The sequence below is a fragment of the Mastigoproctus giganteus genome, chromosome 13, assembly GCF_048544385.1.
Source record: "Mastigoproctus giganteus isolate SK-2022 chromosome 13, ASM4854438v1, whole genome shotgun sequence".
NCBI classification, from domain to species: Eukaryota; Metazoa; Arthropoda; class Arachnida; order Uropygi; family Thelyphonidae; genus Mastigoproctus; species Mastigoproctus giganteus.
The window spans coordinates 84,488,409-84,501,121 of NC_143587.1; the positions used below are offsets into that span (position 1 = coordinate 84,488,409).

General features: G+C 38.0%; 1 protein-coding gene across 1 annotated transcript in view; it reads left to right on the plus strand.

Annotated features, from left to right (window-relative positions):
- Positions 1-12,713, plus strand: part of LOC150076228 (uncharacterized) — a 744,224-nt gene that overhangs the window by 255,130 nt on the left and 476,381 nt on the right. The window contains exon 16 of the mRNA XM_090387291.1: positions 1,597-1,734. Coding sequence (XP_090243417.1) covers positions 1,597-1,734 — 138 coding nt within the window. The remainder of the gene's footprint in view (positions 1-1,596; positions 1,735-12,713) is intronic.

Genomic DNA, 12,713 nt, shown 5'->3' on the forward strand with positions numbered 1-12,713 from the left:
TTAATTACACATTTTACCCTTTGGGAAGATATTTATGGCAGTTAGGTATATCAGGTGGAGTCTTTTTATTGGATTTGATTCACAGAGATATATATCCCATCTAGCAAATGCATTTCAAACATTTCTGCAACCCACAATGCAGCGCAAAACACATTATTTGCAAAATTCACAAGTGATGCATGTTTTTTTGTCTGCCACTGTATATTTATATAAATGCTCCTTTGTCAAAATTTATAATTCAATAGATATTCTGGCTGTTTTGAGATGATCAATGTGAATACCACTAGTAAGTCTCTTCTGATATGTTTGAACTTGTGACTAATGACAAGGCATTTTTGAAGCATGTCGTAATTGAAGATGAAATGATTCATCTTTAGTTATGGAGATGAATTATGGATATTCCATTGGAAGACTCTTTCTTCCCCTGAACCAGAAGAGAGACAAGTGTGCATCAAAACAAAGGCTGTATTAACGTTTTCTGACTGTGGTGTTGTACACCATGAATACTCACTCTCCAGAGGGACACAGTTAATAAAGAATTTTATATTGAAGTTCTGAGATTGATGTGTGATGCAGTTCACAGAAAAAAAAAGCAGAAAAATGAAACCCAAAGGCTGGTTGCATTTGTCATGATAATGCAGCATCACTAACTTGTAAGAGTTTTTTGTTCAAATACAGAATTGCTCTATTCCAGAAATCACCCCCCCATCCATCCTCACCTATGCTCTAAGTGACTTTTTTGTTTCTAAACTGAAAAAAATCCCTGAAAGAATGATGTTGATTTGATTAAATATAAAAAAATAATGAGTAATTTCATTGTTTAGCCTTTTTGATGATTTCAAAATTGGCTTTCCGGAAGTACTTTTAAGAGTGGGAAAATCATTGGGCTAAGTTCTAAGAATTATCTTATAAAGACACTATTTCAAGAGGGATTAAATTATCCTTCTCTTCTCTACCTGTCCCACAAACCTCCTGAAAAAAAAAAAGTAAGCATGCATTTACGATTTCAGATTTTGTTATTTAAGAAACAAAAACAACTTGTTATTTGTCTTGTTTTTGTTAGTAGTAGAAGAAAAATAATTTTTTGTTCCAAATATGAGATTAGTGAAACATGATTAAAAAATATTAAATTATAAATCTTTCTCTATATCTCTTTCTCTCTCACAGGCATTCATGGTACACTGCTCCAATTTGTACAGCAACCTTTTATGTGCAACAATATCAAAAGCTTTCGTGAAATTAATATCCAAAGTACTTTTTCCTAAAAATTGTACTTCTCTGAAAAACATTCAATACTGAATGAAAGTTAGTTAATTATAGTGCATTTTGATAACACAATTTAATTTGCTTGCAACAATTGAAATATAAAGCCCCTTAAACCAAGAATAAGACATTCTCAGAAGTTAACAGTCAGATTTTACCCAAATTTTTACATTGTTATATCACTTTTGTACGAGTATTCAGTTAATTTTGACATAAGCAGATTGAAATCATTATTTTATTACTTGTTATAATAACACCATCAGAATATTTGTAAACAAGTTTGTTAGTAGTTCTAGATTTCATTTGAAACAGCACATTTTTGTTTCATTACAGAGTATTTCTAGTGTTAAAGAGGTCCAAGGTGAGAAAAATAAATTAGAACTTAACTTGACCGAGTTAAAGCGAATATTTCAGGATGATGCTTACCAGAAGGATCAAAATATATTGCAAATGAATTTAAGGCATGAAAAGGTAAAATTATAATGTATTCTTAACTTTATTTTATTCTGATATCTTCCTGATATGATATAGGTAGTTTTGCAACTGTGATGTAAAGGAACTCCTCTTCACTTTCAGATGAAGTAACAGCCTTGATGTATTCTTCATGTTGCTGGCTCAGTAAGAAGCCGAATTGCTTATAGCTCTGTTATGATTATATTATTATTATTAGCTATTATGATGCAAGGAAACCTGAGGTTTATGCTGCACCAGTCAAGTCAAAAAAAAAAAAAAAAAAATCCTGAGTTAGAGAGAGAGTTAAAAGTAGCAGGACCCTGGGTGTGCCAAACCCATACTCACCAGATGTGAGCCCCCCTGTAGGATATTGAAATTTAAATTTTCAATTGAAAACATTGCAAGGGGCATAAAATTTTTAAATACAGAAAGGGATGAAATCCATTGAAATTCATAGAATAGTTAATATGGATGGTGAAAACTGTTACAAAGACATTAATGGGTCCAAAAGTTTAAAAATGGAGTCTGTGATATAGAACATTTCGCTCAGCCTGGCCAAGCATGAATAAGAAAACTCTGAAGTGAAAGTCAGCAAAATAATTATTTCTTATTTAATAGAAGAGAAAAGATCCTTATTGTTTTAAATGTTTCTTTGAATACCATAATCAAGAATACTTGTCACTTGCAGACAAAAGGTTCTTTTTTTTTTTTTTTTTTTCCGATTACAAATTATAAACAATATGATTAACTCTGTGAAAGAGTTTTACCCTATTTCATATTAAGGTTTTAATAAATGAACTTGACAACATGACAATGTTACTTCAGCAAATATTTTTGAAGACTTGTTTTCAGAAAAATAGTTTTCAATTTAAAATTCATTAGGATCTAGTTCCTTTTTTGAGATGCAAGATTTCAGTAAATGAACAGGATACTACTATTGCTTTAGAAGAGTACTAGCATTAGCAGTGACAAATAATGCAAGAAAGAAAACTTATACAGCATATCCTCAACAAAAAAAGATGCCTCCCATTTCACCTATTCATTCCCTCCTACAGTTTGTCTAGTTTTTCCTTGAATTTATATAAACTATCAACTTCCACAACAGATTGAAGTTTGTTCCAGCAATCAATCAGCCACTGGCTAAAGGCAAACTTACACACATCTGTTCTACAACCATCCTGTCTCGGTCTGAATTTGTGCCCCCTCGTGTGTGGTCCGAGCAAGAGGAAGCATCCCATCGGCATTGAACTTGCTCAATGCATTCAAAGCCTTAAACACTTCAATGGGATCACCTTGCAGGTGCCGACCGGGCTAGCTGGGTGGGTGAAGTGCCTGCCTGGCAACTCAAAGGTCACGGGTTCTAATCCTGCCTCAGGCTTGGATCAGAGTAGAAAATACAAAAACTTTGGGAGGTGAAATATGGCCACAGAAGCCATTGCGCCAACAACTAAAAACAAAAAAAAAAAACCTTGCAGGTGCCTAGGCTCCAGATGCTGCAATTTGCAGAACTGAAGCCTTTCTTGGTAAGAGCATTCCTTTGTTCTGTTCACAAATCTCATTACCCATCTCTATACTCGTTCCAGAAGCTCCATGTCCTTCCTAAAATGAGGCCTTCAGATCTGTATGAAGTATCCAAGATGTGGCCTGACCATTGCCTTATACAATGGGATAATCACATCCTTATCCCTTCTGGCAAAATTTCTGTATGTCATTGACAATTCTCCATGAGTTTTCCTGGCAGCCTGTCTGCATTGCTCAGAGAACTTCCAGGGACTTACATCTAGTGAATATGGACTTGGCACACCCAGGGTCCTGAGCTGGATATCATCATTCTTCTTTTCTTGATGATTCCCTTATACTGCTCTCTCTCTCTCTCTCTCTCTCTCTCTCTCTCTCTCTCTCTCTCTCTCTCTCTCTCTCTCTCTCTCTCTCAGGGTAACTCTGGAATTTTCTTTGGCTCATGCAGCATAAGCCTCAGGCTTCCTTGCACCATATGGCCAATAATAATAATAATATCTGACTGCACAATTACCCCAGGTCTTTTTCATTTTCCACTACCCTGAGTGTAGTACTACAAAGTTGGTACTTGACTCTGGGATTACTGCTATGCATATATGCAGCACATTGCATTTGTCAATGCTAAACTTCAAATCCCTTTTCTCAACCCATCTGCATAACTTTTCTAGATCTTGATACAGTAGTATACTGACATTACCGCCATTAACCATCTTCTAATCCTTGTAAATCTGCAGACTTGGATATTAAGCCTATTAAAACTTCGTCAATATCATTGATAAATAGACAACACAACAATGGTCCCAACACTGAACCCTGGGGAGGGGACTCCACTAATAACATTAGTCCATGACGTGCAATGCACATTGATTACAGCTCTCTGTCTTCTCCCACTCAACCATCCCTTTATCCATAGAAGCAATGCCACAGCCAGTGTGGCATTACAGGCCACACTGCTCCAATTTGTAAACAATCTTTTATTTGCAACAGTATCAAAAGCTTTCCTGAAATTCAAGAATATATCAAAATTATTTTTTGCATCCATTTCATTTGTGACCCCATCATAGTCAAATTGGTCAGACAAGATTTTCACTTAACAAATCCCTGCTGTGTCTGAAGTATAATTGCAGCTTGTCTAGATGATCCTGCATTACATCTCATTGTTTTTCCTGGAACAGAATTTAAATTAACAGGTCTCTAATTACATTCACACATCTGTGAATCACGTTCACACATCTACAGGTCTGTAGATGTGTGAATGTGAGGTATACATTCACACATCTCCAATCCGTGGGGGGGTGGACCTTCCCTGAATCCAAGCATGCTCTCATAATTATGGCTCATTAGCATTAGAAGAGGCATATGATCCAAGAAGCAAGCTTATGCAGCATCAGCCAAAAAAACGCTTCCACTTCACCCCTCCGTTTGTTCAAAATACCTGTCCAGCTGAGCCTTAAATTTATTTAGGCTATCAACTTCCACGACAAGGGATGGAAGTCTGTTCCACCAACCAACTACCCACTGGCTAAAGGCAAATTTCTGCACATCTATCCTACATCTGTCTTTCCTCAATTTGGATTTATGCCCTCTCAGGTGATTATTCTGAGCAAGAGGAAGAATCCCATAAGCATTGAGCATGCTCAAACCATTCAAGGCTTTATACACCTCTATCAGATCACTTCGCTTGTGCCTAGTCTCCAGACACTGTAATTTGCAAAACTTAAGCCTTTCTTCGTAAGAGTGTACCCCTTTGTTCCATTCACTAATCTTGTTGCCCTTCTCTGTACTTGTACCAGCAGCTCTACATCCTTCTTGAAATGAGGCCTCCAGACCCATATACAGTACTCAAGGTGTGGCCTGACCATTGTCTTATACAAGGGAATATTCACCTCCTTATTCCTGCTAGAAAAATTCCTGTATATCATTGACAAGACACAATGAGCTACTCTTGCAGCCCGTCTGCACTGCTCAGAGAACTTCATATCTGCCTGCACAATTACCCCCCGGTCCTTTTCATTCTCTACCACTGTCAGTGTAGTACCACAGAGTTGATACGTTGCTCTGGGGTTGCTGTTTCCCATATGTAGTACTTTACATTTGTCAATGTTAAACTTCATTTGCCGGCCGCCTCTGTAGCCAGGTGGGAAGGAGCACCAGTGCATAGCACACGTTTCTTGATTAGACCGGGGTTCGAACCCATCACCACCAAATACGGACGATGCGGAAAGGTCAGGGAATGACCACCGCATATCCCGGAGCAATATGGCCTTAGTTGCTAATGCTCCTAAAAACCAAATAACAACAACAACAACTTCATTTGCCACCTCTCAGCCTATCTTCTCAACCTTTCCAGATCCTGTTGCAGCATCGTCCGTATTTGGTGGTGATGGGTTCGAACCCCGGTCTAATCAAGAAACGTGTGCTATGCACTGGTGCTCCTTCCCACCTGGCTACAGAGGCGGCCGGCAAATGAAGTTTAACATTGACAAATGTAAAGTACTACATATGGGAAACAGCAACATTCCAGTCCTGTGACGACCCTGCCAACCTTTGTATTGTCTGCAAATTTGGATATTAAGCTTGATATACCATCATCAATATCATTTATAAATACAGAAAACAATAATGAACCCAACACTGAACACTGAGGGACTCCACTAATAACATTAGTCCACGATGAGCAGTGTCCATTGATTACCACTCTCTGTCTTCTCCTCCTCAACCACCCCTTTATCCATAGCAATTTGCCTCCAATGCCACACTGCTCCAATTTGTGCAGCAGTTCCATCTGCAACAGTATCAAAAGCCTTTCTAAGATCCAAGTATATAATATCAAAGTTATTCCCTGCATCCAATTCTTTTGTGACTGCATCATAGTATCCAATCAAATTAGTCAGGCAAGACTTCCCTTTAACAAAACCATGCTGTGTCCAAGCTATAACGGAAGTCTTGTCTAGATGATCCTGCAGTGCTTCTTTAACCAGTGCCTCCATTAATTTTCCTGGAACAGAAGTTAAACTAACAGGTCTATAATTACTTGTGTCGGCCTTTGATCCTCCTTTGTGAATTGGGGTCACATTTGCACATCTCCAGCTGTGGGCACCTCCCCTGAGTCCAAGGAAGCTCTCATAATTATGGCTAAGGGTTTGCTTACTTCCTTTGCTGCCTCCTTTAATATAACTGGATAGATCCCATCTACCCCAGGTGCCTTTCTTGTGTTTATCTTCAACAATTTCTTCTCCACTTTACTCTCAGTTATTACAAGATTCTCTAGCTTACTGCCAGAGTTGAATACACCTCTGGCATTCCCCTCGCTGAATAACTCCTCATGTGTGAATGTCGATGGAAAATATTCATTTAGTTTGTGGACCAATATCAAGTTGACCAATCTGATTCATCCCCTACCTTCTAAAGTTTACATAAGTGAAGAACTCTTTGCTCTTTTTCTTTGCACCCCTTGCCAAAGATTTCTCATAATCTGCCTTCGCCTGCCTAACCTCCTTTGTAACTTGGTTACAGATCAACTTGTATCTATCATAGGCTTCTGTGTCACGTGTTAATTTATATGTATCCCATGCATTTTTCTTCTCTGTCATATGTCTCATTAGTTCATCTGACATCCATTTAGGCCTCAACCTTGAACAATATTTCTTAGTTGGTATGTAAAGCCTAGTAGCTTCCAGGATAAGTTCTTTGAATGCTTACCATTTTGAAGTTGCTGTTGGTAACATATTCAGATGGTCCCACTGTATAGAATTTAAATACTGTCTCAGACCATCGTAGTTGCCTTTACGAAAGCAATAACCCTTCCCTTTGCACCTGATGGTAGTTACCTCTTTGAGTAAATCCCACTTCAGCACACTGTGATCACTGCCACCTAGTGGTTCCTTTATTTGCAGATTCTTAATGCATGAAGAATCACTACTGATAATCAAATCAAGAGTATTATTCCCTCTAGTTGCCTCCCAAACATGCTGATGTAGAAAACAATCATGAAATAAATCCACAAAGCCTTGCTAGTGTGGGAGTGACCAACCCACAAATTCCAGTCAATATCTGGGAAATAAAAATCCCCCATTATAAGACTCTCTGATTTACTGACCCACTCTATTTCACTGTACAGTTTCTTATTATACTCAGAGTCATTAGGCCTATAGCACATTCCTACTCTCAATTTTTAAGTCCCAATGCTTACGTCACACCAAACTGACTCCACACTGCACTGCACTGTCAGCGATGTCGACTGGCTTCACTTCCTTGGATTCTATGTGTTTCTTAACTAATAGCATAACCCCTCCTCCCTTCCTATCCTGTCTGTAGACGTTGTACTCCCCAAATTCCAGTTCTGCATTCCTTATATCTGTGTGACACCACGTCTCTGATATCCCAACAATATCTGCCTTTGATGTTTTTAGCAATACCTCAAATTCATCAAATTTATTTACTAAACTCCTAGCATTGGTGTACACGCAAGTATACATGCACCTGTTTCTATTCTTAGCTACCCTAACACAACCCATGTGTTTACTTGTACTGCAATGACTCCCAGCAGTCTCTGAAATATCCTGCATCTTGTTTTTCAGGCTTCTGCTCATTCTAATAGAAGCAGTGCAGGAATCACTTTCACTTCTGCCAGTGGCTACTGTTAATCTTTTAGACTTTGTATCCCCCCCCCTAATGGTTTGCTTACTTCCTTTGCTGCCTTCCTTAATATAATTCGATAGATCCCATCCACTCCAGGGGCCTTTCTTATTTTTAAATTCAGCAATTTCTCTTCCACTTTCCTCTCACTTCTTACAAAATCATTTTAACTCCAAAATCATTTTAAAGCTTGATAAAATTTGTCAGCAACTTGATCAGTATCATCAGCAGCCAAACCATCGATATTGAGTGGACCAATTTCATTTGTCCTTGTCCTTCTAGTGTTTACATAAGGTAAAGAAGTCTTTGCTGTTTTTCTGTGCATCCTTTGCCAAAGATTTCTTGTAATCTGCCTTCATTTGCCTCACCTCCTTTGTGACTTGATTATGTTGCATGTTCAAATCTACATGGTACCACAAAAGCACAAAATATGGTAATGATCTTGTACTTTCTAATTTGTGATTTCTCATGACTGTTCCTGATTATAAGCAAAAAATTTATTTATTTATTTATGTTATTTCCTGTGTTTTTGTGGTGAAGTCTGATTTATTGTTGTAGAATTCAAATACCCAGCTATTGAAAATATATATTGTGTGTGTGTGTGTGCATCTTTTATTAATTGTCAAGTTTGATAACCAGGCTTCATACCTGAATAGGTTCTGGGGTTTTTTTTGTGTGTATATTAGTAATAAATGTCTCTGTGATTCCAATATATTCCAGCAGCTGGAACATGTTGGAATCATTAGATAAATCTTGGAATTATTAGATAAATCTTTTACTGCTTTGCAAAGTAGAAGGCAAAGGACTGTGATGGCTAGTCTTTGACTGGACCAGTGTAAGAAATGGTGTTTCTCCATGGATCTTTATTGAGGCCACTGTTTTTGATTTTCTTAAAAGGCATTGTGATGGGATGCAGGTTGTGAAGTAAATTTGCAGATGATGTCAAGATTGGTAGAATAGCTAACGATCTGCATCATGTAACATTCTTCAGGATGGCTTAGGTCAGAAGAGTGAAAGATATGTTTTAATGCAGCAAAATACAAGGTCTTAAACAGAGCAACTGCAAAATAGCTTATTAGTATTATTATTAGTTATATAATGAATTAAGCCCAAGGCTTTTTTTGCGCCAACCAAAAAAAAAAAATAAAAATTTATTAATGAATTAGTAAAAAAACAAATCAAACTACTTGTTTGACTCCCTCTTTACATAGGTGCTTATTCAATAAATTTGTGAATTTTGCTATCAGCCACCCATTTGCATCTACATTCACACATCAGGAGTTATTCAGGGAAGGATAGGCCAGATGTTTATCAAACTCTAAAAGGGAGTTAGATGATTTTGTAAGAACTGAGAGCAAAGTGGAGGAGAAATTGTTGAAATTAAACATAACTTCAACAAAAATTCAACAAAGGAACTTGAGGTGGATGGGATCTATCCAGCTATACTAAAGGAGGCAGCAAAGTAAGTAAGCAAACCCTTAACCGTAATAATTATGAGAGCATCATTGGACTCTGAGGAGATCCCCACAGACTGGAGATGTGCAAGCATATCTCTGATTCACAAAGGAGGAATCAAAGGGTGACACGAGTAATTGCAGACCTGTTAGATTAACTTCTGTTCCAGGGAAAATAATGGAGGAGTGACTAGTTAAAAAAGCATTGCAGTATCATCTAGACAAGACTACAGTAATAATTCAGACACAGCATGGGTTTGTTGGGAAGGCATGTTTGACCAATTTTATTGGATACTGTGATGTAGTCACAAAGGAACTGGATGCAAAAATAATTTTGATGTCATATACTTGGATTTCAGGAAAGCTTTTGATACTGTTGCACATGGAAAACTACTGTAAAAATTAGAGCAGTATGGCATTAAGGGCAGGTTGCTCAATGGATAAAAGGATAGTTGAGTGGGAAGACAGAGAGTGATAATCAATGGACATTGCTCTTTGTGGACTAATGTAATTAGTGGTGTCCCCCAGGGTTTGGTGTTGGGCCCATCGTTGTTTTGTTTATTTATCAGTGATATTGATGAAGGTATATCAAACTTAATGTCAAAGTTTGCAGATGATACAAAGGTTGGCAGGTTTGTTAATAACAGTAATTACTGTATGCTACTGCAACAGGATCTAGAAAAGTTGGCCAGATGGGCTAAGAAGTGGTAACTGAAGTTTACATTCACAAATGCAAAGTACTGCATATGGTTAACAGTAACCCCAGAAAATTGTACCAGCTGTGTGGTATTACACTCAGGGTAGTGGAGAATGAAAGAGACCTGGCGGTAATTGTGCAGTCAGATATAAAGTTTGCTGAGCAGTGCAGACGGTCTGCAAGAGTAGCTCATAGTGTCTTGTCAATGATATACAGGAAATTTGCTATGAGGGATAAGGAGGTAATTATCCCCTTGTATAAGGCAATGGTCGGGCCACACCTTGAGTACTGCATACAGGTCTGGAGGCCTCATTTTAGGAAGGATTTAGAGTTTCTAGAATGAGTACAGAGAAGGGCAACAAGACTGGTGAGGGGAACAAAGGGGTGCTCTTATGAAGAAAGGCTTAAGTTCTGGAAATTGCAGTGTCTGGAGACTAGCCACCTTCAAGGTGATTTGATTACAAACCTGAGGAAGCATAAACTGAAATTGAGGAAAGACAGTTGTTGAATAGATGTGTGGAAATTTGTTGTTAGTTGGTAGTTGATTGCGGGAACAAACTTCCATCTGTCATTGTCGAATTGATAGCTTAAATAAATTCAAAGAAGAAGTGGACAAATGTTTGGAGTGAATGAATGGGTGAAATGGGAAGTTTTTTTTTTTTTAGCTGATGCCGTATGAGTTTGCTTTCTTACATTATATTCCTCTGCTAATGCTAATAGATAACTTATTACAGTTATTAACAATTGGCTACCTAAAAAAAAAAAAAGTAGGTTTCTGTAATCCAGTCTAAACTTCTTCTCCCATAATTTTAATTGACAGCCCCTTGTCCTGGAATCATTTATAACAGGGAAAACTTCACCGCTCGTTCAATTTAATTTCTGCATTTCTGCTCTTAAGGTTGCTGGTCACCACTCTGTCTTGCATGTATTAGGAATCTCTCCTCACCTGTTTTTCCAGTCTCACCAGAAAGAAGTGTTACTTGTCTTTAAAGATTCTTTTTTTTTTCTTTTTTTCAGGTGCAGTTTCCATGCTTGAACACAGTATTCCAAATGTGGTCTTATAGTTGCCTTATATAGTAGAATTATGACCTTATGTACAGTTTAAAAATAGTGGAACAAGAAAGGGATTTGATAATTACAATATGGGCAAATATGAAGTTCTCAAAACAGCATAGACATCATCAAGGAAGGCTCATGGTGTGTCATCTTGTTGATGATTTATTAACATGGATTTGTTAAGGGGCAGTCTTGTCTAAACAATCTGATAGGTTACTATGATGAAGGGGCGCCTCCGTGGGCAGGAGCAGCAGTGCGTAGCACACGCTTCTTGATTAGACTGGGGTTCGAGCCCGTGACCACCAAATACGGAGGATGCAGAAAGGTCGGGGAATGACCACCGCATATCCCCAGAGCAATATGACCTTAGATGCTAATGCTCCTAAAAACCAAATAACAAACAAACTATGATGAAGGAACTGGATGCAAAAAATAATTTTGATATGAATACTTCAAATTCAGGAAGGCTTTTGATATTGTTGCACATAAAAGACTGCTGTATAACCTGGAGCAATGTAGAATTGCTCCAGGTTATACAGCAAGAGCAACGTAGCATTCAGAGCAACTTACTGCTTTGAATAAAGGGATGGTTAAATGGAAGAAGACAGAGAGTTTATCAATGGGCACTGCTCTTTGTAATCTAATGTTATCAGAGGAGTACCCAAGGGTTCAGTGCTAGGTCCATTGTTGATTTCAGTATTTATTAATGATGTTGTTGAAGGTATATCAGGCTTATTAGAGTTTGCAGATGATACAAAGTTTGCAGGGTTGTTAATGACAGTAATGGCAGTACTGCAACAGGATCTAGAAAAGTGAGCAGATGGGTCGAGGTGTTGGAACTGAAGTTTAACATTGACAAATGCAAAGGCTGCATGTGGGTAGCAGTAACCCGAGAGTAATGTACCAACTGTGCGGTACTGGAGAATGAAAAAGACCTGGGGGTAATTGTGCAGTCTGATATGAAATTCCCTGAGCAGTGTAGACATGTTTCCAGGACAGCTCATGGAGTTATATCAATGATATACAGAAACTTTGCTAGTTGGGATAAGGAGCTGATTATCTCATTTTAAAAGGCCATGGTTAGGTTGCATCTAGAGTATTGTATACAAATCAGTTTAGAAAGGATGGTGATCCACTGGTATGGGTGCAGGGAATGGTAACCAGTTTAGTGAAGGGAACAGAAAGGGTGCTCTTACCTAGAAAAGCTTCAGTTCTGCAAATTGCAGTGTCTGGAGACTAATCACCTACAGTGTGATCTGATTGAGGTGTTTAAAGCCTTGAATGGATTGAGTAAGCTGAATGAGAATGGAATTCTTCCTCTTCCTCCTTTAACTAGAGGAAGGATGGTTGCAGGATAGATGTACTGAAGTTTGCCTTCAGCCAGCAAGTGGTTGATTGTTGAAGTAGTCTTCCATATGTTGTTCTGGAAGTGAATGGTTTGAATAAGTTCAAGGAAGAACTAGAAAAATTCTTTGAGGGTAAGGATGGGTGAAGTGTGTGTGTGTGATTTTTTGGCTGATGCTATATAAGCTTGCTTTCTTACATAATTTGCCACAACTACTACCTTTTTCTAAATATTTTTTCCGTGTGGTTCTTTAGAATTCTGCCTGTTGGTTGCAAAGACAAATTTAAAA